Genomic DNA, 22,702 nt, shown 5'->3' with positions numbered 1-22,702 from the left:
TTAACCTTTTTGACTTTCAACTGTCGAGGGATCTTTTACAGTAGGCGTAGGCGTATGGAAAACAATGTAAATGGCTTGTTAAACCCTTCCCTAATCCAGTACAGAGCTTTACAGAGAGCCTTTAAGGGTCGTTATATCTGTGTCGTTATATCTATAAGATGAACTCCCTATTCTTTGCTATGCGCCCTTAATTTACCTTTACGATGAACTGTAATGAACCTTAGACGATGATTTCAAGGTCAAGCGTTATATAATATTGTGTTGTAATAACACTATTTGTTACACAGTGTATATTGATAATAAAATAAACTGTGACGTTATTGGAAAGATCATACAATATAATATGTATAGAACTAGTATTCACATCCATATCAACCCGTGTTATGGCTTCCTACATCTTGACTACTTCTGGGATATGATTAGGCCGACATATATGGCCCTACCCGTTCCTCGAACGTGATATGTGGATAGAAACAGATAGGGCCAGATTTATCTGGTTGGAATATGAAATTTTCTCCTCGAATTTGCGACGAGGGTAGTGATAATTGCTTTTAAGTTTTTCTTGTCGGTCTAAACTAAAGATATGAAAATGAACCTATTTATACCTGTGTATAGGGGCGAAATATACTTAGGCTACCTGATGTTCTTGACCCAAATAATCTATCACTTCTTTACATGTTTACAGTGGGTACATGTTTTACTTGTACATGTATTGGTCTTAAAACCTTTCCCCACATACGATAAACTGTTCAATGCAATACCCAAGACTTTATTTTGCGATAAAAGTAAAGACTTACGATTTAAACTGCCTATAAATGTAGGTCTATGATTTCCGTGACTATAGCTTCCCACTTTCACACCTCAATAACTGAATGAAGAATGATTAATAATGTTATTGGTAAATGTGGGCTATAATAATATACAAACACAACAAACCGTTTTGACTTGTTTATTTAAATATATTTTGGATAAAGGGTTTAAATTCGATCATGTAACTCGGAATTGTTTTGTTTGTAGGAAGAAGTGTATAGATAATATAGGAAACGTTTGCCCAGTCATCGCATTCAATATCGGTTAAATATTCTGCTTAGTACGGAATATATTCATACATGTCATATACCCGAATCACCCCACAAACGATAGGGTGATTTTGCACAATTTATCAAGGTCTATTCCAATAAACAAACTATCAACTTTTATCCAGTGACGTTATGAGAAAGGTACATATATTCCAGAATTTGCAATATGCATTTTTTATTCATTGTATATTATATATTACGGGCTGACAATTTATTTCCAAGAGTTACAGAATTGATTGATGTAGGGAAGATTAGATGTCTTATTTTGTTATTTTTATGTTGTAATCAATATACAATTCCTGAAACAAAAAAGGGGAAATAACTATACTTTAAGGTACAGACAACAGTTAAATTCATTCACAAGAACCAGGGCCGTATCATCTACAAACTTCCTTGACTGCTATATTTTGGGTATTTTTGCTCTTTGAAGCCTGGAAAATCAGCTTTACCTCAACGTTCAGCATGCATTAATTTGTCATCTACCAATTACCAACCAACTTGTGTAGTTTGTTTTGTATCACTTTATTAACAAAATGTGGCAACAATCTTGTGTGTCAAGAAGAAAAGGACACAGAGAAAAAAATCTTAAAAAATCTGATTTCAAATGTGATAGAAGAAATAAATAAATGAAATTTACAATATTCTTTTTACAATCCTTAATAACAACAAATTTATTATATATATCACGGGCCCTGACTTCAGTTTACACTACAGCTTTTGACTTTTAAGTTTTCAAACTCAGTCTCCTTCAATATAAAACTCATCCGTAGAAACAACAAAGCAAGACTATTTTTCTGACTGAACTAAGGGCAGGCGACTCTCTATAATTGGGTTTTTCAACTCAACCCTTCAGATGACCTCATAATACTACAGTACGTGTATTTTAAAGAATCAGAGTGGGGATTGATATAATGTAGGTCACACCATGTGGATTTCATCAACTTAACCCAAATACCAAACCAAAGTTCCACGTTGGCAATAAGTTTGACAACAAGTAAGAAGAGTTATTTTATCAGCAGAAAGGTGTCAAAAGACTGATGCTTATTTAGCCTTGGTCATAGACAAAATTTCTGTCAATTCACCAATCTAGATTAGAAGATTCCCCTTCACTTTGAACAATGTCTGATTGTACACTATGACCTATATCAGCCTGTACACCTTCTGAAGGTAAGCCAGAATCTGTAACAGTTTGTGATTCAAAGGTTTCATTTGAGGACAGGGCTCCATACTTAACAACCCCACCGTCAAGACTTCCATCATCCAAATCACGATTCTGAGACAAAGAATTGAGATCTTGTTCCACTTTCAGGGGTAGCTCTAAAGACTGGTTGATAATATTGGCATAAGTTTGACATTCTTCATCAGTGGAGTCAGAATTCACTATAATCTGTGGATTTACTTGAACAGAAACATTTTCATGGACCTTTTCAATATGGAGAGGCAAAGTCTGCACGATAATTTGCTCACTGGGTATAGAAGATCCTGTGAATGTCAGAGCACTGGTAACAGTTGTTTGAGGATGTGAGATAACAAGGGATCCTGAGGCATCTGTTGGCCATTCTTGAAATACTTCCGCTGTAGCACCGGTGTGGTCTGAAACTGTAGCTGATTGAAGAGTTATTGGTACATGTACTGCCATTGTAACATCTACATCCTCCACACTGCTAGCTGTACCAACATGTTTGATTTGAATGTAAATTGATTTTAGATAACTCACAACATGTGAGAATGATAAATTTTGATAATTGTTGATGTGCCTTTTTAATGACCACCATTTTCCCCTCAGCCATTGGGGTGATCGAGCACTGGGCCACCCTTGACACAGTTCATTCCAATCAATGTCTGATTCATTTTCAACATCTAAATCAGACAATCTGAGGATCAACTGAACATCATCTTGTCTAGTCCATTCAGTACCACCCACTTCTTTCCAATTTAAATAGTTCAACCACTTAGTTCGACACTGTTTCTCAGATCTTGAACCAACTTGTTCTGCAACTAAAGCCCAAGACAATCCACTGGTTACTTGTTCTCCTGGTTTCTTTTTGGCCAGGTCATGTACAGCTGCTGTCAAACGCTTTTCTTCCTCCAATAGCCATTTCCCAGAATTACACTTATCTTTCATTAACCGACATTTGTCTTTCACAGATGAAGCACTTCTTCCTAAAGCTGTTCCAATCGAAATCCAATCATTTCCAAAAGTGACTCTCAAATCACGTAGTTTTTCCATTTCTTCAGGAGAATAACGACCAACGTGATTTTTCTGGTCATACATTCTAGTCACACGTCTGTACACAGAAAACAATGGTCTCTCTAAACCCTTAGCTATTGTCCTATAAAAGTCCTTACGTTCATCTTTACTCATTTGAAATATTATTTCTGTAGCATCTTCAATTCCACGCTCTGCACAATACTCCTCAATATTCTTCTTGAGTAAATCAACTTCTGATTTTGTCCATTGACCTTGCTTCCATGTGTGACCATGACTTTGTAAGTTATTTTTGTCATCTCTCGTTGTAAACCATGCCTGAGTGACATCTTCTTTTGAGCAGCTGTTTTTTGACTGCTTGCTAATCTTCCTCTCAGGTGATTTACCTGTCCCTCCTTTAAGAAGTGTTCCAGTTTCTGAAGAAGTTGCAGAAATGGTTTCTTCATCTGTTAAAAGATCAGCAGATGATGGAGCAGAAATAGCTAACATGTAGGTCTGCCCATTCTCTCCTTGTAAACGAATGAATTTTGCAGGATGTAAATAGTCTGCTGAACCCCCTTCCACAGTTTCAACTGCTACAGCATTGACCATTTTGGGAGCGTCTTGTGCTGCTGCCTCACCCGAGACTATCACAAACTGTTGCTGGCTTTGAAGTTCTTCGATATCAGAAATTGAGGTCAGTGGTACTTCTGCTGAATCTGTGTTTGGTTCAGACATAACCATGTGCATTTTCTGCTCTAAAATTTCATTTGATTTTGGCGTTTCATCTGAATTAGGGGAACTCTGATCTGTTACTTCGCGTCCTGACTGGTCAACAATTGTAAGTTTTGGTTCTGTTTTAATTTCTATTGGTATTTCAACCTCTTCATCATGCAGCACCAACTCAGATGAATAGCAGGGTTCCTGTTTCATCTCAACTTCCATGATTTCCGTCGACAAGAAAATCTTTGATTTAGAAAATGAAAGTCTCTAAGCCCAATCCTCCAGTAACAGATTCTTGTAAACTTTCTATAGAAGGTTGTCAGTCATTCAGCTTTGCGAAATTATATACAAAAAATTGAAAAAGCTGTGACTTTGATGAATTATCTTTCTCTTCCTCTGTGTTTTGATAAAAATGCATAAGATATATCAATTCTCGCGAGATCTCACCCCCAGATCGCGTGATTAAATATGGCGACGAAAAGAGAAGCTGACGGATAGTGTTCGTGTAAAAATGTCGTTATTAGAGTAGTTATAAATCGGATGTAAATAAAATGGGTGGAAAAGACTCGAAACTTGCTGTTATATCGTTTGACGACGCCGTTAAACGCGGTATGTATGCATTTTTTGTGCAGAAGCCAATGTTATTGCTTACAACTGTGTAAAAATTTTCATTTTTTGACAACTGAAATTTGACAGGCACGACTATAATTGCGAAATTAGGATAAGTCAGATCTATTAATGGATATTTTTCCGTTGTCAATCAATCAAATATTTCTGAATAACTTTGATTGCATTCCAATTTGTATTGTAAATTGAAGCCAGACATGAGTTCCCCAATATTATATGAATAGGAATATATTATGCCACATTATTATTAATAATGTAGTAATGATAGATAATAGCCTAAAAAATGGCCATAGATCGTGTGGGCTTCTATTTATCTGTCTTGATTGTTAGGGGTCTATAATACATCTATCTGAGAAATTAAAAAGTATTTTTGAATATGATTTCAATTATTACTTGAAGTGCACACGTCACTTATCAAAGATTATTGAAATTAAGCTGTCAGTTTCTTATTCAATTCAGACGTTTTATTCTTCATTCAGTAGTCAATAAATGTAATATTTTATTTTCAAGTGTCTTTTATATCTGTATGTTTAGTTCAATATAAGTATTAAAAGATAAATATGTGTCATATGGGACTCAATAGGCTAAGATTAGGTTTGAAACAACCATATACATGAATACGCTTAAATATGTACAAGACTTATTTATGAACATGACATTAGTATAACAAGACAAATCTAATAGGATATAGGCCATTATTGTAGGCTAGGAAAACATGGCACTATTGAATGGAATTAAACTGCACTATTTTATGAAAAGCTTAAACATACAAATTTTCTTTATCATAGTTTTAAAGATTTAAATTTTAAGATCAAGTTAAGAACAAGTCATGTAGTCTACTGGGAAAGTCACGTATTCTACTGGGCAAGTCACCATCTGTTAAAGAAATTAGATTTTGAATACTGTTTGAAATAGTAATTTGATTTAAAATTTTCTGTATTTTTTTTTTTTATTAGTTGATGAACTCTTTTTTGCATCTTATGTCATTTCAACTCATTTTAAGGCCCACTGATATTGGTTCAAGTGTATATCACAATTTAGCAATAATAAGCTTATATAATAATATTGGTTTATCATAAGAGTTGAAATGTAAGAAAAAACTGGAATGTTTATTAAAAACTACCCTGTGTTTAATAGCACGAAACAAAAACATCTGTTTCAAATATGAAGTTATTTGTTTTAATTGTGTAAATGTTCTTACTTATCACCCTAACCCATTTTCCTTTTCATTTAATATAGGACAATTCCTCAGTTTCACCAGTGAAAATGTTTATTATGATTTCCATGGTTATTAATGTTCCTGTTGGAACCAGTATTCTTCTTATATATTTCAAATTCGGAAGATAATGGATTTGCATTTCAAATATTCTATATCATTCTTTTAAACTAACTTCACAAACATTGCTCTATCACTAGAGGTTACGCCTACATGCCTGTGCCTGTGCTTTCGTAACATTGCTTAACCGCAATATTACAACCTTAAATTCCTACCTCAACTTGTGTAATATCATCTACTCAGGGTTTCAACCATAGTGTAAAGATTAGTTACATTCCTCTCAAAAGATAGGGACTAAGATTGTGTATTGTTTTCATTGTGATAAAGAAATAGATAATGAATTGCTTGTTTTGATTTGCAGTGTCAGAAAATGAAGGGAAAAGGCTGAAAGAAGCGTTTAAAAGAGCCTCAACATTAAATGGGTGGATGACAGAAACATTGTTTGTAAGAGAGGTATTGTGGGATGGGGTACCTGCAAAAATGGCTCAGGTAAAAATTACATCTTTATTCTGGATAAGTCAATAGCTTCTCTGGGATTAGAATCAGCTAGTTTTAACATCCCCAAGAGATACAAGTCAAAATTTCTCATTAGAAAGCTCATTAGATGTAGATGCATTGGGCACGTTATTGTTAATAACGAAGTTGAATTTGATTGAAAACATATAAGATTTTGAAGAAAATTTGACAAATGAAAAGTATTGTCTGTAACGCAGCAGCGTGAAACATGTGACACAAATGAGTGCAGCTGAGATATATATAAACACTTTCTAATGCTTGGGGACTTGATCTATTTACACCACTTTATGACTTCATGACTAGACAACAGAGCATATTTGCTTCAGGTAATATTCTACGAGGACAATGTCAAATCCTGGATAGAAGTGTGTTGTTAAAATTCAGATAGTCTTCATGGGATCTGCAAAGGACAATTGAATTCCCTTTTGTAACATTCAATAAGATGAAAGCAACAATATTTTATTTGAAGCATCTGAGAGTCTTGTGTCAGTCAGGTCCAGCAGATATTTCAATATTTACATACTCATCAATATAAAACAAAGCAGTTGACCTATATATAAGAATCTATTTCCTACTTCAGGTTAAATATTAAGTCACCTTTATATTACTTCAGTGCTTTCTAATCATTTCTTATCAATCCATGTATGTAATTTGACACCCTTGCTCCTTTAATGAACTATTCTATTTTTCAATTGACAATACATTATATAATTCTATTCTTATATTTTGATATATATCTACAATGTATGTATTACGCACTTTTGTAACAGTGAAAATATTTGTTATTGTGCAATATAAGCTTATTTAGTTAAATTTCTTTTGAAAAATAGTTTCTCATAAGAATCTAGCAAGGATATGTGTGTACATCAAGAGATATTTCCTAACATTAATAAAAGGAAACCCCCCTATTACACCTCAAATTTAATTGACTCCTTTCCTTTTTTATGTTTGAATCATTTAAATTATAAGTCATCTCAAAGAAATTAAGATTATGGTTAAGCAAGTTGTAGCCTAGTAAATAATATCAAGTAAGTTAATATTTATTGATTTGTTTATATTGCAGTTAATATTTAAAGGGTTTGGTGGATCTAGTAAAGGATTAAGTTTTAAAGATTTACTCTGTGGTCTTGTTGTTTTAACACGGGGAACTAGAGAAGAAAAAATGAAATGTAAGTTATGAAAGATTTGTTAAACCTGTTTTAAGGTTTACCCTAAATAGTATCTGAATAGTTGGAATTTTTGTATTAAAAACCAGATAAACCGTTAGGATACCTGTAGAATTTTTTTTTATCAAGACCCATTTAAAAGGTTGTTGGAAAATTTGATCTATTCTAAATAACCATCTTTAACTTAAAAAGATTAGATTTGGATTTTACTGATATTTCTTTAAACCAAGATTTATGAAAGAATTATATTTGATATTGTAGTAATATTTGGTGTGTATGCTGATGATAGTTTTAGTTTTGTTCAGAAAGATGAGACTGATAAAAGAATATTAGAAACTGAAGGCCAAATATCGACTGCTGTTTCAGACCTATTTAGAGAGGTAATGGTTTATCTTTAAAGCGGGAGTAATCCTTAAAGATGAGGTTCTGTTTCCCATTGACCGTTGACCAATATTGATTTTTATTAATGATTTAAGTGAAATTTGGTTTTTCAAGAAAATCATTACTCTCACTTTAATCTTCACTAGAATTGCATAGGTTTATCATTTTCAGTTCCATTTGATTTATTTGTCTATTATGAAGTGTTTTTTTCAAGTGGCCAATTTTTTTAACAAGTTTTTCCTTTTCAACAACAATAACTCTTCTGTTTTATATCTAGTGAAATATTCAATAGACTTAGAAAACCACATTTCATTACCACAGAAAAATACTATTGAATAAATGAGAAATATTCTAGTCATCTTTTAACAATTTGAAAGAGCGGCAACTGTCTCATTAATAAGTGCTTATACTGTCTAGAGTTCTAGGTACCAATAACCAAAATTAAATTCTGCCTGATCACATGTTCGGTTTCATTCATTTAGCTTGATGCCTTGTCTAATGAGCTAGTTGAGATGTTACATGAATCTGTCTCAACTGATCTCCTGAGGGAATCACATGATAAGACTGGACTGTACTGGACAGTGGTTTATATATAACCTTACCTTTATACATCTTTACAATGAACTTAAGTCTAATAACTAGATATCATTAGGCACTTTTCTTCAGTAAATACAGCCATATTGTTAACAGTATTTCTATTGAGGGCTGTGATACGCTGTATTAGATACAGTGTCGTATTTAGGGACAGAAAAAAATAAAAAAATTATTCTTCTTTTACTGCCAAAATCGTTTTAGATGCATTCTCCGCTTACTAGATCAGAGAACCCCCACTGCGACTAGGTCCCTTTTAAATCCAAAATGGGTAACTCGGTGCTCAGCCCCACTCCAAGGGAAATCCTGGCTACCCATTGATTGGCTAACATACAATCAAATATCACTTCTGTGATACAAAAAAGTACCTAATGATGTCAATCTGTAAGATGAAATATGAAGATATTGTGGCTACAGTTTAATTATATGGTTTTTGGTCTCATATTTTGTGTTTCTGATACAGACCTGAAATGCATAAATAGGAAATTTTTCAATTATATTAAATCAATATATGAGCATAAGAATATTAGAGAAGTTGACTAAGTACTAGACATCTGTAGACAAATGACTAATATGTGTCTGCCATGCTATTTCAGTATCAGACATCAGGTATTTATAGACGTGTCTTAGTTAGTGTTGATATCTTCTCTTAGTTCTGAAGAAGAGTACATAAAATTAGTTTCAGGAATCATTGACCTCTGAAGCATCATGTAATTGCTTCAATCTATTAGTGATCTAAATGTCTCAAAAACAGTGCTTAATTGTTTAATAGTAAAATCTGAATTATTGTAAGAATTCTGATATACCAGGATAGTGACTTATATCTGACTTTGACCAATTATAATTTTTGGTTTTGTTTGTGATTATCATTTATGCTGTAGATACGTACATGTTTTGTGGTAAATATGAACCTAAACAGACAGCCATCTTGGTACAGGGCGTAAAAAAAGTGCTTCGCTGAAAGTACCGATCAAGTTTTTGTTACCAGTATGAGTGCTTTCAAAATCCAGTCAGTGAGTCAGTAAAAATAAAGTGAGTTAACTTACCAATATGAATTGACATTGATATTTTTCAGAGTGACCAAGTAAATTATGATCAGTTCTGTTCCTGGTTGAGGAATCATCCTGATGCCACAGTGATTACAAAATGGTTATTGATGGAACCAAGTGCAATATCTTTATCAAACGACATGGATACTCCCACATTTTATCAGACTTTAGCAGGTGTCACTCATTGTAAGTTGTCATATTATCTTTTACAGTACTCAGCAAATGAGGTGCTGTCTTGTCAATGCTGGTTAATCTATAGATCTGGTGATTTATGATTCACTACATTGATATTACCATCTCAACATGGTTCACCCTGTCAGTGAAATATGGAACGTGCACCCAGTTGCACAATTAACTTATACTACAGTGCCATTGTATTTACATATTACAGATCACTTGACATGAGGAAATGGACTGAGATTAAGCTTATGTTCTCTATTGCACAATGCATATTGCCCTTCCTTTGGAGTCCAATCAAGAATAGAAAAGAATTGCATTTAACTCTTCATTATTTCATTTTGATTCCTGCATTATTTACATGTTTTAGGTTTCTGTTTCTTTTTAATTTTGTTTTCATGGCCTTTTGTATTATTTCAGTGGAAGAAACAGATATAAGTGAACTAGAGAAAAGATACTGGACACTCAAGGCACAATCTAGATCAGGACGATTTGACCTTGAAACTTTTCGTAGTTTTGTGATACCCCCTTTGCCGGAAAAAATTTGTGAAGGTAAATAGAAACATATTGTTGTTCTAAATTAACGAGCCAAACTTTTGACTTATTATTATATATTACATCAATTTTGAAACTTGCTAATGATTGTTTTCAAACTCATAACATGGTGGAAATGAACTGTTTTCTTTTTCAGGATTATTTTTGGCGTTTGATGAAAATCGTGATAATCATATTGATTTTAAAGAAATGGCTTGTGGGATATCGGCTTGTTGTCGAGGTCCATCAACTGAGAGGCAAAAATGTAAGTTAGATATTTTCTAACTTCTTAAATTGGTTGAAAAGGTTTTTTGCATTATTCAAACTGAAAGGATTACATTAATCATCTTGTTGTAAGACTCAATTTTATACCTCAAAGGACAGTATACTGTTTAAGACAAGGATAATGTTTGATACCTTTGAAGAGTACATGTATATCCAGTGTGAGCCATCATCTGGCTATTTGAATTCGTTTAAAAAAGGGGCTGACCTTGTTCAAAGTGTCTTTTGGTCAGTACTTCTGAGCTGAGTTGGAATGCTGTAGAGTTCAGAGTGAAGGCTTAGTCTTTACTAGGTTAGATTCGTCTTCTGTCAGGTGTTGAGGTGCCATTATTCTCCATATGGCTGATTCTCTATGTTGTATATTTTCAGTTTGTTTTAAAGTATTTGATATGGATCATGATGGTAAATTAAATAAAGATGATGTACATCAAATGTTACAAGCTCTAGAAGTTATTCGTAAAGAATATAAATCTCCTGCTGCTTTAGTAAGTTTAACCTTACATTTGTTGTAGATTTAAAGTTTTGTCAGAATTATTAACAATTGTATGTGAATGCTATTGAGTTACAGGTTTGTTCTGAGTAGATGAGTGTGATTTCTCAAGTTTCAATGTAGTTTGTCACTGCATAAACTTCATCAGAATAAGCTCATAAATGTTGCAGACGCTACCTTTTTATTCAGACTTTGAACCCTGTAGGATTGTGTGAAATTGGATAAGATACACCTCTGTGACTAATTTGATGCTGAGATGTTGTATTAAAAAGGGGAATGCCCAACATTTAGAAAGGGGCATAACTGTGTTGAACAATTTTAAAGCATACTCTTAGTTTGAATTGTTTGATTACAGGAAGCAGAAGATTTACCGTCACTGGATCCTGAAACTGTTTCTAGAGAAATCATGTCTTGTCATGACAATGATAAGGTACTTTCATTTTGTTATTTTTTTTAACCCAATTTGTGTGTAAGACTATATGCATACCAGATGTGAGACAAATTTGAATTTGGGTACGATTCTATAAAAATTGATAAAGTTAGAGCCTGTGAAATACTGAAAATATCTTCAAAATGGGCTACAGTTGTCAGATTTTTTAAATTTTGATACTTTATATTCATTAAATGTTAAAAACTTGGAGAGTTATGAACTGATATGCATATGGAATTTTAAACGTATGTTAAAATATGATCTTTGTATTATTTTAGGATGGGTATATCACTATGGAAGAGTATCTAGTATGGAGTGTTAACAATACTTTAACTGATGATTTTCTAGCATTGTTGAGTCAAGTAAGTTCTATTATATTGTTTTTAATGTGTAATCTAACACTGATAGCATCCTTTTACACCTTTTGATATTGGAATAGATTAATTTTTAGCATAACTGTTTTGAACAGGTGCTTGTTATATTGTTTAGTTCAACTAGCCCTTCCTGTCTGGTCAGTACATGTTCTGAAAATAGTCAGCTAATTTAGAAATTGTGACTCGCTAAACCGAAGGAAGATTGAACTGGAATCCTCGGAATGAAGGCTCATCTTTTTTTTTATGTCTTGAAATAGTACAGCTTTAAATAACTTCGCTAAGTCTGAATCAATCTGAGAAAACCAATTGCACTTTTGTAACAATTGTCCACAAAATTAGAAACTTTATATCTTTCTTTCCAGATCTGCCATATTGTATTAGGATTAAAACCACAAACTAAGGAAGAAGAGGGAAAGATTATACAGAGTTGGTTGGAAAGAGAATCTAGAAAACCATTAAAAATCGGTCAAATTTGGTATTTAATTAGTATGCAATGGTGGACAACTTGGTTGGAATATGTCAATAGTGATGTATGTATGATCTAGTTGTCTTTGGTTGCTGATAATTTTCATTAGTTCAACAAATTGGAATGTAAATCATCCATGTCTGGAGAAACTTCAAATCTGCTTGTCTGCAGCCTGTCATCATTAGTCAGGTTTAAATGAGGCAAAATTGGGTTTGGATGGATTTCAAATTCATAATGAAAAAAATAAACTTAAATTTGGTCTTCCTTTCAAAAGGAAAAGAATAGAGGTACAGCCTCAAAAGTACAGAAATTCATCTTTCAATTTTTTCTTTTTCAGACATTAAATGAAAATCATTGTGCTGAAGGAAACATGACCCCAAGACACAAAATAATTAAAGGTCGGGGGTCAGGTGGAGCCTTGGCGTGGGAAGATGATTCTGTGATTATGATAAATGCATCCAAAATGTCTGGCTCTGGTGATCGTGAGGTTCCATTAGTTAATAGTGTATCTGCTCTCACTGCTAGTAATTCCAGTCCTCATTATAACAGCTTACCTAGGATGAATTCAGCCAATAGAAGTCCTCGTAAAAATAGTCTAAATCCATTGGATAGTACAACATTAAATCGAAGTCCAAGCCCCTCACCAAAAACAAGAAGAAAGAACATGACGTCTTTTGGACCCCCACAAAAACCTACTGCTATTGATAACAATTCTCTCATTGTCAATGCCACTCATAAGGTAAATTTCATCTTTTAACTCCTTTGCACACAGCCCTCATTACTTGTGCTTTAATGTGCTTGTTTTACACAGTATTGCTTGTGAGGTGCGGCTAATCCACCTTTCAATAAAGTTTCTGATTGTAAAGAAATTGTCATCTCTGTATACCTTGCCTAGTTAGAAAAGTGGTTATTAATATAACATTTTTTACAAGGATAACAACTTCATGAGGATCCTTTTTAACAGCTGTTTCGTAAACAATCTCTCACATTAATCTTTCATCCTTTTTTCTATGCCCATTTATAGACTGGATGATATAGTGTATGATAAAAGGAATGTTTTTCAAGTTTACATTATCTGTATGCATATAGAAATTGGCATTTAAGTAGTATTGTCTCATATAGTTTGATATTGTAGTTCCGTTATCATCAGTATATTACTATGTTCCAGGTAATGACATTAACAAATGAGGGAGGTCGTTTAAAAAGAGATGTGATGTTGGTACGTGGTAAAGATTTTGAGCTGGTACCAGAATCAATCTGGAGAGCTTTATCTAGCTGGTATGGTGGATCCCCAGCTTTACCTAGAACTGTAAGTTTATATTTATATATTAAATCACAGGGAGCTAATTGACTGTTATTGTTACAGTGGTGGGAAAGTAAAGGGCTAGCTGAAATTGACCAAGTCTATGAAAGTTTAATTGAAATATCACTGATTGTTGTTCGACCTAAACCAAATTTCATATGACAAAATATATAATATTGAACTATTTGTGTGCTTGTTGAACTATTTGTGTATATTATTGAACTATTCGTGTATGTTATTGAACTATTTGTGTATATTATTGAACTATTCGTGTATATTATTGAACTATTTGTGTATATTATTTATTGAACTATTTGTGTATATTATTGAACTATTTGTGTATATTATTATCATTGACAGGTGATAACAAGTGGAACTGATTCACAAACTGAATTAGAACTATATCCTATCTGTGTTAGATTAATCAGACATCAAATACAAAATCAACGTGCTCCCCCACCCACAACATTTACTGGTATGATGGCTGGTATAGGCGGTATGGCATGGAGTAAGTCTCTTTTATTTCTTTCTATAAGCTCATAGATTCCTGTTGGTCGCACTGTTATCCATCGAACAATAAACTTCATAGACCGCTTGAACATATATTGAGCGAAATTATGTTTCTAGTGATAAAAGGGTTCAGATTAAAATTGCTATGTTAGGTTTGTCTACAATCAAATAAAACCAATTTTCTTTAGTCCAGTCTTCTGAATTCATGCGAGACTTTTTTGCTTTATAATTTGATAGAGTTTATTCTCAGCTTTCATAGCACTATTAAGATTTTATAGAATTTAATACATAGCAAAAATAGATCATAAAATCTTTCATATCTGCTTAGAAGAATGTAAATAATAATCATGGCTGATTTTTCCAATTAATCTCTAAGAGCTGATATGATTTTATTATTATTATTATTGTAGATTTTGCAGCAAATCCAAGTGCTCCCCGACGGTATTTAGCCTATACTGCAGCCTTCAGTCGGAAACATACACTTTTACAAATATATGACTTCTTATGTACAAAATTACGCTTTAATAGAGAAGATATACGACTGTGGAAAATCAGCTCTAAGGATGAGGTTTGTATACGTTTGGGTTACATCATCTGGTTGTGTGTTGGAATGTCTTCATATCAATACCACACAGAACTAGCCAGAGTCAACCTATAACTTCCACTGAACATTACTATTATATAGGGATATGATTTAATATAGCTACAAAGTTATGTTTAATATTTTAAATGGATTCAGAACGCTTCCAGAGGATGAACATAACCTGCCTCACAAGTGAGAATTTCATTCCCATTTCAGCAAAATTTAGCACTATTAGAAGATGAGAATATGACAGTTGAAGAGGCTTTAATAGAAGAAAATCAACAACTATTAATAGAAGGTAATTTACCATGGCACCAAATATTTCAAATGATTTAAATAATTCATTTCATGTACTGTTAATGAAAATTACCATAATGACTCTATTAGACGTTCAACACATGGTTGTTGATCTTTTTGTATTATCTGATCTCACTGGAGCACCAAAAATCTTCTTTTTGATTTCGCTCTGTTTCACAAACAATTGGACACTTAACGTAAATCTTGCTTTGTTATCCAATGCATTTTCATGTCTCCATATTATCTCCAGTAAGTTTTTGTGAAATAACCCAAATAGTTTTGAATTTTTACGCTACAATATCTGTATGTCGTTCAAATCTTATACAATATCTTGCTGGGAAAATTTTATAACTTTTTTTGAATCTGTGAAATAAAAGGTTTATGTTTATTATTTTCAGTGCGAAATAAAGATTTAACATGGCCAGAGGAAATGTCACAACTTGCTAAAAATAGATCTCTTAAAAAAGACGATGGTAGGTTTTCTTTTGAATCTTGAGGCTGACATAGAAAAAGCGTCTAGTCGTTAGGATAGGACAATAAACCGAGGACCCACATGCTACAGTCTGTGCATGTTAAAGATCCCCCAACAGTTGGAAATCAAAAAAGAGCAGGCCAATGCCGCTGTCATGGCAAAATTTCCCTCATTGCACCCTGCATGGCATTGCTATCTTCATTAGCCCACAGGGTGCAGAAATGCTGCTTGTGTCTAAAGAAAGATGCAAAATGACTGCATGTGGTTACAAGAATATATTTTACTTTGACATTTTCATACCATCTTGTTTTAAAACTCAGTAGTTTATTCTAAAACAAATTATTATTAAATTTGTAGATGAATGCACTGAAATAGATATTGCTCAAATTGATTTTTTTCTGGACTGAAATTTAAAATTTTACCCTAACCTAGTCTATAATGAAGATATATTTTTTATTTCAGTTCCGACAGAAAGAGGAGCTACAGGGTTAAATAATTTAGGAAATACGTGTTTTATGAATGCTGCTGTACAGTGTGTATCTAATACCTGGCCTTTAACACAATACTTTAATACAGCTTTACATTTATTTGAATTAAACAGGTGAGTTATTGTACAATCAATCAGATCAGATCTCATCGGGTAAACAGGTGAGTTATTGAACAATCAATCAGATCAGATCTCATCGTGTAAACAGGTGAGTTATTGTACAATCAATCAGATCAGATCTCATCGTGTAAACAGGTGAGTTATTGTACAATCAATCAGATCAGATCTCATCGTGTAAACAGGTGAGTTATTGTACAATCAATCAGATCAGATCTCATTGTGTAAACAGGTGAGTTATTGTACAATCAATCAGATCAGATCTCATTGTGTAAACAGGTGAGTTATTGTACAATCAATCAGATCAGATCTCATTGTGTAAACAGGTGAGTTATTGTACAATCAATCAGATCAGATCTCATTGTGTAAACAGGTGAGTTATTGTACAATCAATCAGATCAGATCTCTTGTGTAGAAAGGTTTCAAAACAATTTTAAAGCAATATGTAATCAATACTTCAATTTAGAAAAGATCTAATACTGAAATTTGAAATGTTTCTACATTGTTACCCTCTGCTTTCTAGAAGCAAAGTGAATTTAATAGAATCAGACCATTAATATTGTTTAAACAACAGTAACCAGAAGATTTGGATATTGTTTGGATATGTTTATGTAGATCGCAGTTATCTGAGATATTTTGTAGACACTTAGGATGTCAAGATGCTCAAGTTTATCTATGGCCCTGCAATGTTGTAGACGTTTTGCAAAATTTGGATTTTGACTAGTTTTTTGCCTTTTAACTAAAATGCGCATAAAAAATTTGAATCTTAATCCAGCAAATTAAGATATATACAAATTATTGTCATTAAATATCTAACTTTTACTACAAATATTTACAGAAATAATCCTATTGGTATGAAGGGTCATATTGCTCAGAGATATGGTGATTTAGTGAAAGATATCTGGAGTGGAACATCTCGTACTATAGCTCCTTTAAAACTCAGGGTATGTTCACTTATCTTAACAACTTTAAGATTTTATGCTAATTTGAGTAATGTAGGGTTCTGTCTGTCAGCATCTTTTAAGTTATTATGAACTTCATTTAATACTTTGACATCATAATGCAATTACCGTTTATCACGGAAGTTTTTTTTGAAACGGCGATTTGGATGGATTGTACGCTAACCAATGCTGATTTGCCAAACATAATTACTTGCCATAAAGATCTAAGAAAAATGGCCACTTTTCACTCTAAATAAAAGCCAATCACTTTCAGTTTTATAAATTGTATTTCACCTGATAATCTTCATGGCTAGTAATTTATTATGGTCTGTTTAATTATTATTTCTAGTTTTCTCCCTTTCAATAGACATTTTGACTCAGTGATGCAGTTCATAGGGTTGACATGTAACTGATGGCATGTTGTTAAAATGCTTGTGAACGCCAGGCTGTAAATAATAAACAATTCATCCAAATAGAGTGGGTTAATGCCACAGACCAGACAAAATTATTCCCAAGTCACTTTGCATATTGTTACCCCATCATTAGCCCAGTCATGTGCAGAATAATTAGATGTAAACACCATTCAATATCATTTAATTCTTGAATTTTTGATTTTACAGTGGACGATAGGGAAATATGCACCCCGATTCAATGGCTTTCAACAACATGACTCACAGGAATTACTTAGTTTTCTTTTAGATGGTTTACATGAAGACTTGAATAGGTACGCAACGTGTTTCTTTTTTATACTAATATCATATTTGTGAATATCATGGAATCTTTCAATACATAAGTATGTGTAAGAAGTATCTAACCACTTACTGTTCAATGAGATCACATGATTCAGAATATTTTAACTGGCTGAACCATGAACCGTGCCCTTCCAGATTACTAAGAAAATAAAGAAGGAAGCAACCATTTTTTACAAGGACAACAACTAAATGAGGAAGTTTTCCATCTGCTGGTCCCTGGCAAAACCTTTTGGCATTGATATTTCCTGGATTATCTATACCTATTTACAGCTGTATTGACTGGAATAAACAGGAAACAGGACTTATTCACGGATAACTCACATGCAGACTGAAATGAAACACCATTTGTTCAACCTCATGACTATCTAATGCTCTAACTGACTGTGTCACAACCCTCCCTAAACTGCAGTTTATATTGCATGCTGTTAATATGAATTATAAATTTGTTGATATATTTATTATAGAGTACATAATAAACCATATGTAGAGTTAAAAGATAGTGATGGTAGACCAGATGCTGTTGTTGCTCGAGAGGTTAGTTATTCTTTTATATTAGACAAAAATCATATTTTTATATGCTAACATTATAATGTGGTTAAACTGTGAAAAATTATAATCTGCTATAGGAAGTGTAATAGTGCTTCTTTAGCAGATTATATTTTTTTGACTATGTAACCATGTGTTGTGTTCTGTGGTATCCATATGGTGTGGATCCTCTGATTTTGTACAAATAAAAACCTTATGAAATTAGTTTGGGACACAGGGACATTGTAGATGTCTCGATTGACTCATGGTTCAGTTTTGTAAAGATACCAAGATATATGCGAAATCTGGTCTGAGCAACCCCATTGATGTAGCAACAGTATTTTCGCTTTTTTTTTCTATATCGATTCACTGAAGCAATATATTTCACTAAGCTGGTCCCAAATAATATGAGTATAAATAGTTTAAACAAGCATTAACTTAGGTTAAGTCCACCACAGGAAGAAGAGAAAACATCTTGATCTGCATGTTATGCAAATTGAATAAAAACTAATACACTAGAGTGATCTTTCTGATGTCAAGAATATCATTATTATTCCAATGATTCGATAAACTAATCACAAGATGCTGTGGGAATAAGATAGAAATAATCAGTTCAATTATTTTTGTATGAATCGTGATCCTTTAAGCTAATTCTTTATGTTTACGTAAAAGTTGATATACTCATAAGGACGCTAAGGTCATTGAAGGCTATTGACCATACACTAGACTTAATAGTTGCAAATCAATGCTGTCAGTCGGTCTCCCTATTTACTTATAAAGTTTTAAAAAAAAAACGATTTACAACCCCTTTAATTAAATCAAATTCAAATTGGTCTGCTGTAACAAGGGTAAAATGTCCTGTAAGTACCTGATAAATCTTTGTTATAAAAGAAGATTAGAGTTAACGTGATTCAGAAAGGTTCTCCTGTAGAAAATATAAAAACCTAATGTAGACAACCTTACATTATTTTAATAGTTCTATAGACAGAACATGCTATTACTTTGTCAGACAATAGATTTTCTATCATTTGGTGTCAAGTGCTGTGTCAAAATTACTTTTAAATTATGATTTTCAGAAAAATTGTCAGCTGTAATGTAATTACTCAGAAAGGTAATTAAATAAGTTGAGTGCATCTAAAATTAATTCAATATTAAACCAATTTAAACACCCTTGATTAAAGTGTGTTTTTATAGACAAAGTTTATTACCAGAATAATCATTTTAAAAGCTTTCAGTGAACATTTCTAAATAACGTTTATTTTTCTGCATAATTATATTATCCTGCAGTCAGGTTTTAAACATTGCTAGATATATTAAAATAAAATACTCTTCATTGAGGCAAAAATATAAGAAATAATTAAATTATTCTGCACTTAGACTTTATACGATGCCTTTGAAGGTATATACAGATATCCTTAAAGGGATTGTAAAGAAGTTTTCTAAATTTTTAACGTGTATAGGGTACATTGATATCATCAATTTGCACCATTCCATTCCATGTCTGTGGTTCCTGCAACTCCATTTAAACTTAGTGTTTGATGATTTCACTATCTATTATTATTTTTATAATCCCTGATAGAACTTAATATCAGCTACCCTTATTCTTTATCCGATATTTATAACGATTGACCCTCAAAAAACAATATTTGTTTATGAGAAAACAATACAGAATAAAACATCGCCATTTTTACCAACAATAAAAAGACAAAGCAGACAATACTGTAAGAACAAATATTCAAATATGCATAATATTATATTTCAGGCTTGGGAAAATCATGTATTACGTAACCAATCCATAATAGTGGATTTATTCCATGGCCAGTTGAAATCACAGGTTCGATGTCAAGAATGTAGTCATATTAGTGTGAGATTTGATCCATTTACAACCCTCTCTCTACCTCTACCCATGGACTCGTGTATACATTGTGAAATCATTGGTAAGTTTTCAAAAATCAGAATTGCATTCAATTACTTTTGCCCTGTGAGAAAAGAATTTAGAATAATTCATTAATTGGTATCCTTAGATTATTTTAAATTTTCTTCTAAAACATTTCATTAAGTAACCTAATCTTAATAACATGTCAAATTGTATTTCTTGCTTGAGGATCTCAACCCATGCTGTTTTTTGGTAATTGTTTTCATTGCATTACCTTCATTCATAATAGGTAAAGCACATTTTGTTCTTATTTACAGTTTACACAATAGATGGTGCAGTACCTGTTAAATATGGTTTAAGATTAAACATGGATGAGAAATATAAAACATTAAAAAAGGAACTAAGTGAATTAACCAATATTCCTGCTGAATGTTTATTATTAGTGGAAATAATGGGACCTATTGTAAAGGTAGGTTGTTTCATTTTCATACAATACAATATTACACATACACATACACAAGTCATATTTTGATGCAATGCAACTCAACACAACTCAACACAACACAACACAACACAACACAACACAACACAACACAACACAACACAACACAGACCAAACATATTGTGATATGAAACAACACACAACGCCATTTTTTTAAAAATACAAAATGTAACATGAAAAATCATACAACACAATACCATTAATGCAACACATAACATAAACTATTGATACATAATATGATATTGGTTATAAAACACAACACTATTTACATTAATATAACACAACACAAAACATTATCTATTGATACATAATATGATATTAGTTATATAACACAACAATATTTACATTAGTATAACACAACACAAAACATCTACTGCTACAAAATATAACATCAATTGTTATAAAACACAAAACAATTTACATTAATATAACACAACACATACCAATGTCTCTTGAAATACGATATGATATTGGTTATAAAACACACAAAAAATTAACATTAATACAACACAACACATACCAATGTCTCTTGAAATAAGATATGATATTGGTTATAAAACACACAAAAAATTAACTTTAATACAACACAACACATACCAATGTCTTTAAATAAAATCAATTATACAAAAACACAACAATGAACACCAATACTGTACAACACAGTCATAACAATGTGTTTTTTTTTAACATTAAATGAAATACAACATTCTATTATTGTAAATATCAACAGTGGGACAATTGTGCAAGACAGATATAATAAAATTTAATTTAAAAATTATTGAATTGAAACAATTGTTCAAAAACAGAATGTCACAATTTTGCAATGACAATAACCACTTTATATGTTATAATCTGTACTTTGTTTTAATTTGTATACACAGGATATCACAGAGTTGATTTCATCTCTCTCTCTCGTGTGTCAGCAAGCACGTAAAATCATATCATTAATATAATTCATTGTCTTCAAGTCTCTGGGGTTGTACTTCATTTGAATCATTTTCTCCTTTTCATTGTTTTATCTGATCAAGACACTACCAAAACTATTTATATATTGATAGTTATTATTATTTAATCTGAAAAACTAAAACTATTACCATCAGTTTACTATCAATTATTGCTACATTATTTTGGATTAACAATTTAGTTTTTAATCATCACAGATGATTTTTAATGAAAAGAGATATTTGTGAAATGAGAAAACGACAAAATTTTTTTTATCAAAGCATTATTGGAGTGTAATCAAAATTGATCATGTGACTAACTAAATAATGATGAAGTTTATGACTTTTATGATGGCTTTATTTTTTTTAAATGAACGACTGGTTTATAGAAGGGAGTGATAGTAGAATTGTAAATATTGTTTAATACATTAAATAACTGGACATAATTATACAGATAACAATTACTAAAATAGAGTAGGCTTATGCCACTGTCCTGGCAATTTTTTTGTCATTGCACACTTCCTGTTAATATAAGCGGATACCAGAGTACAAAATGATTTTCAGTAAATAAATGAAATAATTTGTTAAATCTAAAAACAACAAGAAGTTTATGACTGTAGAATTGATGTTTAAACATTGATAACTGGACACAATTAACTTATATAGATAATAATTACTGTTATTAATTAAAATAGTAGGGTTATGCCACTGCCATGGCAAATATTCTATCATTGCACACTGCTAAGAGACAAATATTACTTTAATGAATTAAAAGAGAAGGCATATGCCACAGTCCAAGCAAAACTTGTTTAAATTTTAAAATATTGCCAGTTTCATTAGCCTGCACTAGAGAAGCAAAAAATTCATTTTATTTGTGGGAGTAATTGATCATATTCCTTGCTTGTGAAATGATTGACAAAAACAATATTAATTTTTATAGAAGATTTATCATCATGTCTTTGAAGTCTAATTGATCATTTTATCATAACATCATAAATTTTGTTTTATTAGATTTTATTGTTTGTGTAATATATTAATGATAGAATA

General features: G+C 32.1%; 2 protein-coding genes across 2 annotated transcripts; one reads left to right on the top strand and one right to left on the bottom strand.

Moving 5' to 3' along the window:
- Positions 1-2,805: 2,805 nt before the first annotated feature.
- LOTGIDRAFT_104060 (hypothetical protein) lies at positions 2,806-3,777 on the bottom strand (the record flags this gene model as incomplete). Its single annotated transcript, XM_009053530.1, has 1 exon — positions 2,806-3,777. A coding segment is annotated over one exon (972 nt), but the record flags the coding sequence as incomplete, so codon positions are not given.
- Positions 3,778-4,541: 764 nt separating this feature from the next.
- On the top strand, positions 4,542-21,667 carry LOTGIDRAFT_153048 (hypothetical protein; the record flags this gene model as incomplete). The annotated part of the gene is made up of 24 exons (XM_009053529.1): positions 4,542-4,599; positions 6,255-6,382; positions 7,473-7,578; positions 7,837-7,955; positions 9,623-9,782; positions 10,194-10,325; positions 10,465-10,572; positions 10,959-11,074; positions 11,435-11,509; positions 11,788-11,871; positions 12,246-12,413; positions 12,687-13,088; positions 13,518-13,658; positions 14,013-14,160; positions 14,573-14,730; positions 14,962-15,043; positions 15,441-15,515; positions 15,977-16,115; positions 16,957-17,062; positions 17,680-17,783; positions 18,276-18,345; positions 20,099-20,273; positions 20,530-20,681; positions 21,596-21,667. 24 exons carry the CDS (start codon positions 4,542-4,544, stop codon positions 21,665-21,667), a joined length of 3,078 nt encoding a protein of 1,025 aa, XP_009051777.1.
- Positions 21,668-22,702: the final 1,035 nt, after the last annotated feature.

This window comes from Lottia gigantea, assembly GCF_000327385.1.
Source record: "Lottia gigantea unplaced genomic scaffold LOTGIsca_2, whole genome shotgun sequence".
Taxonomy (NCBI): domain Eukaryota; kingdom Metazoa; phylum Mollusca; class Gastropoda; family Lottiidae; genus Lottia; species Lottia gigantea.
The sequence above is the reverse complement of the archived record's forward strand: the minus strand, read 5'-3'. Positions and strand labels throughout refer to the sequence as shown.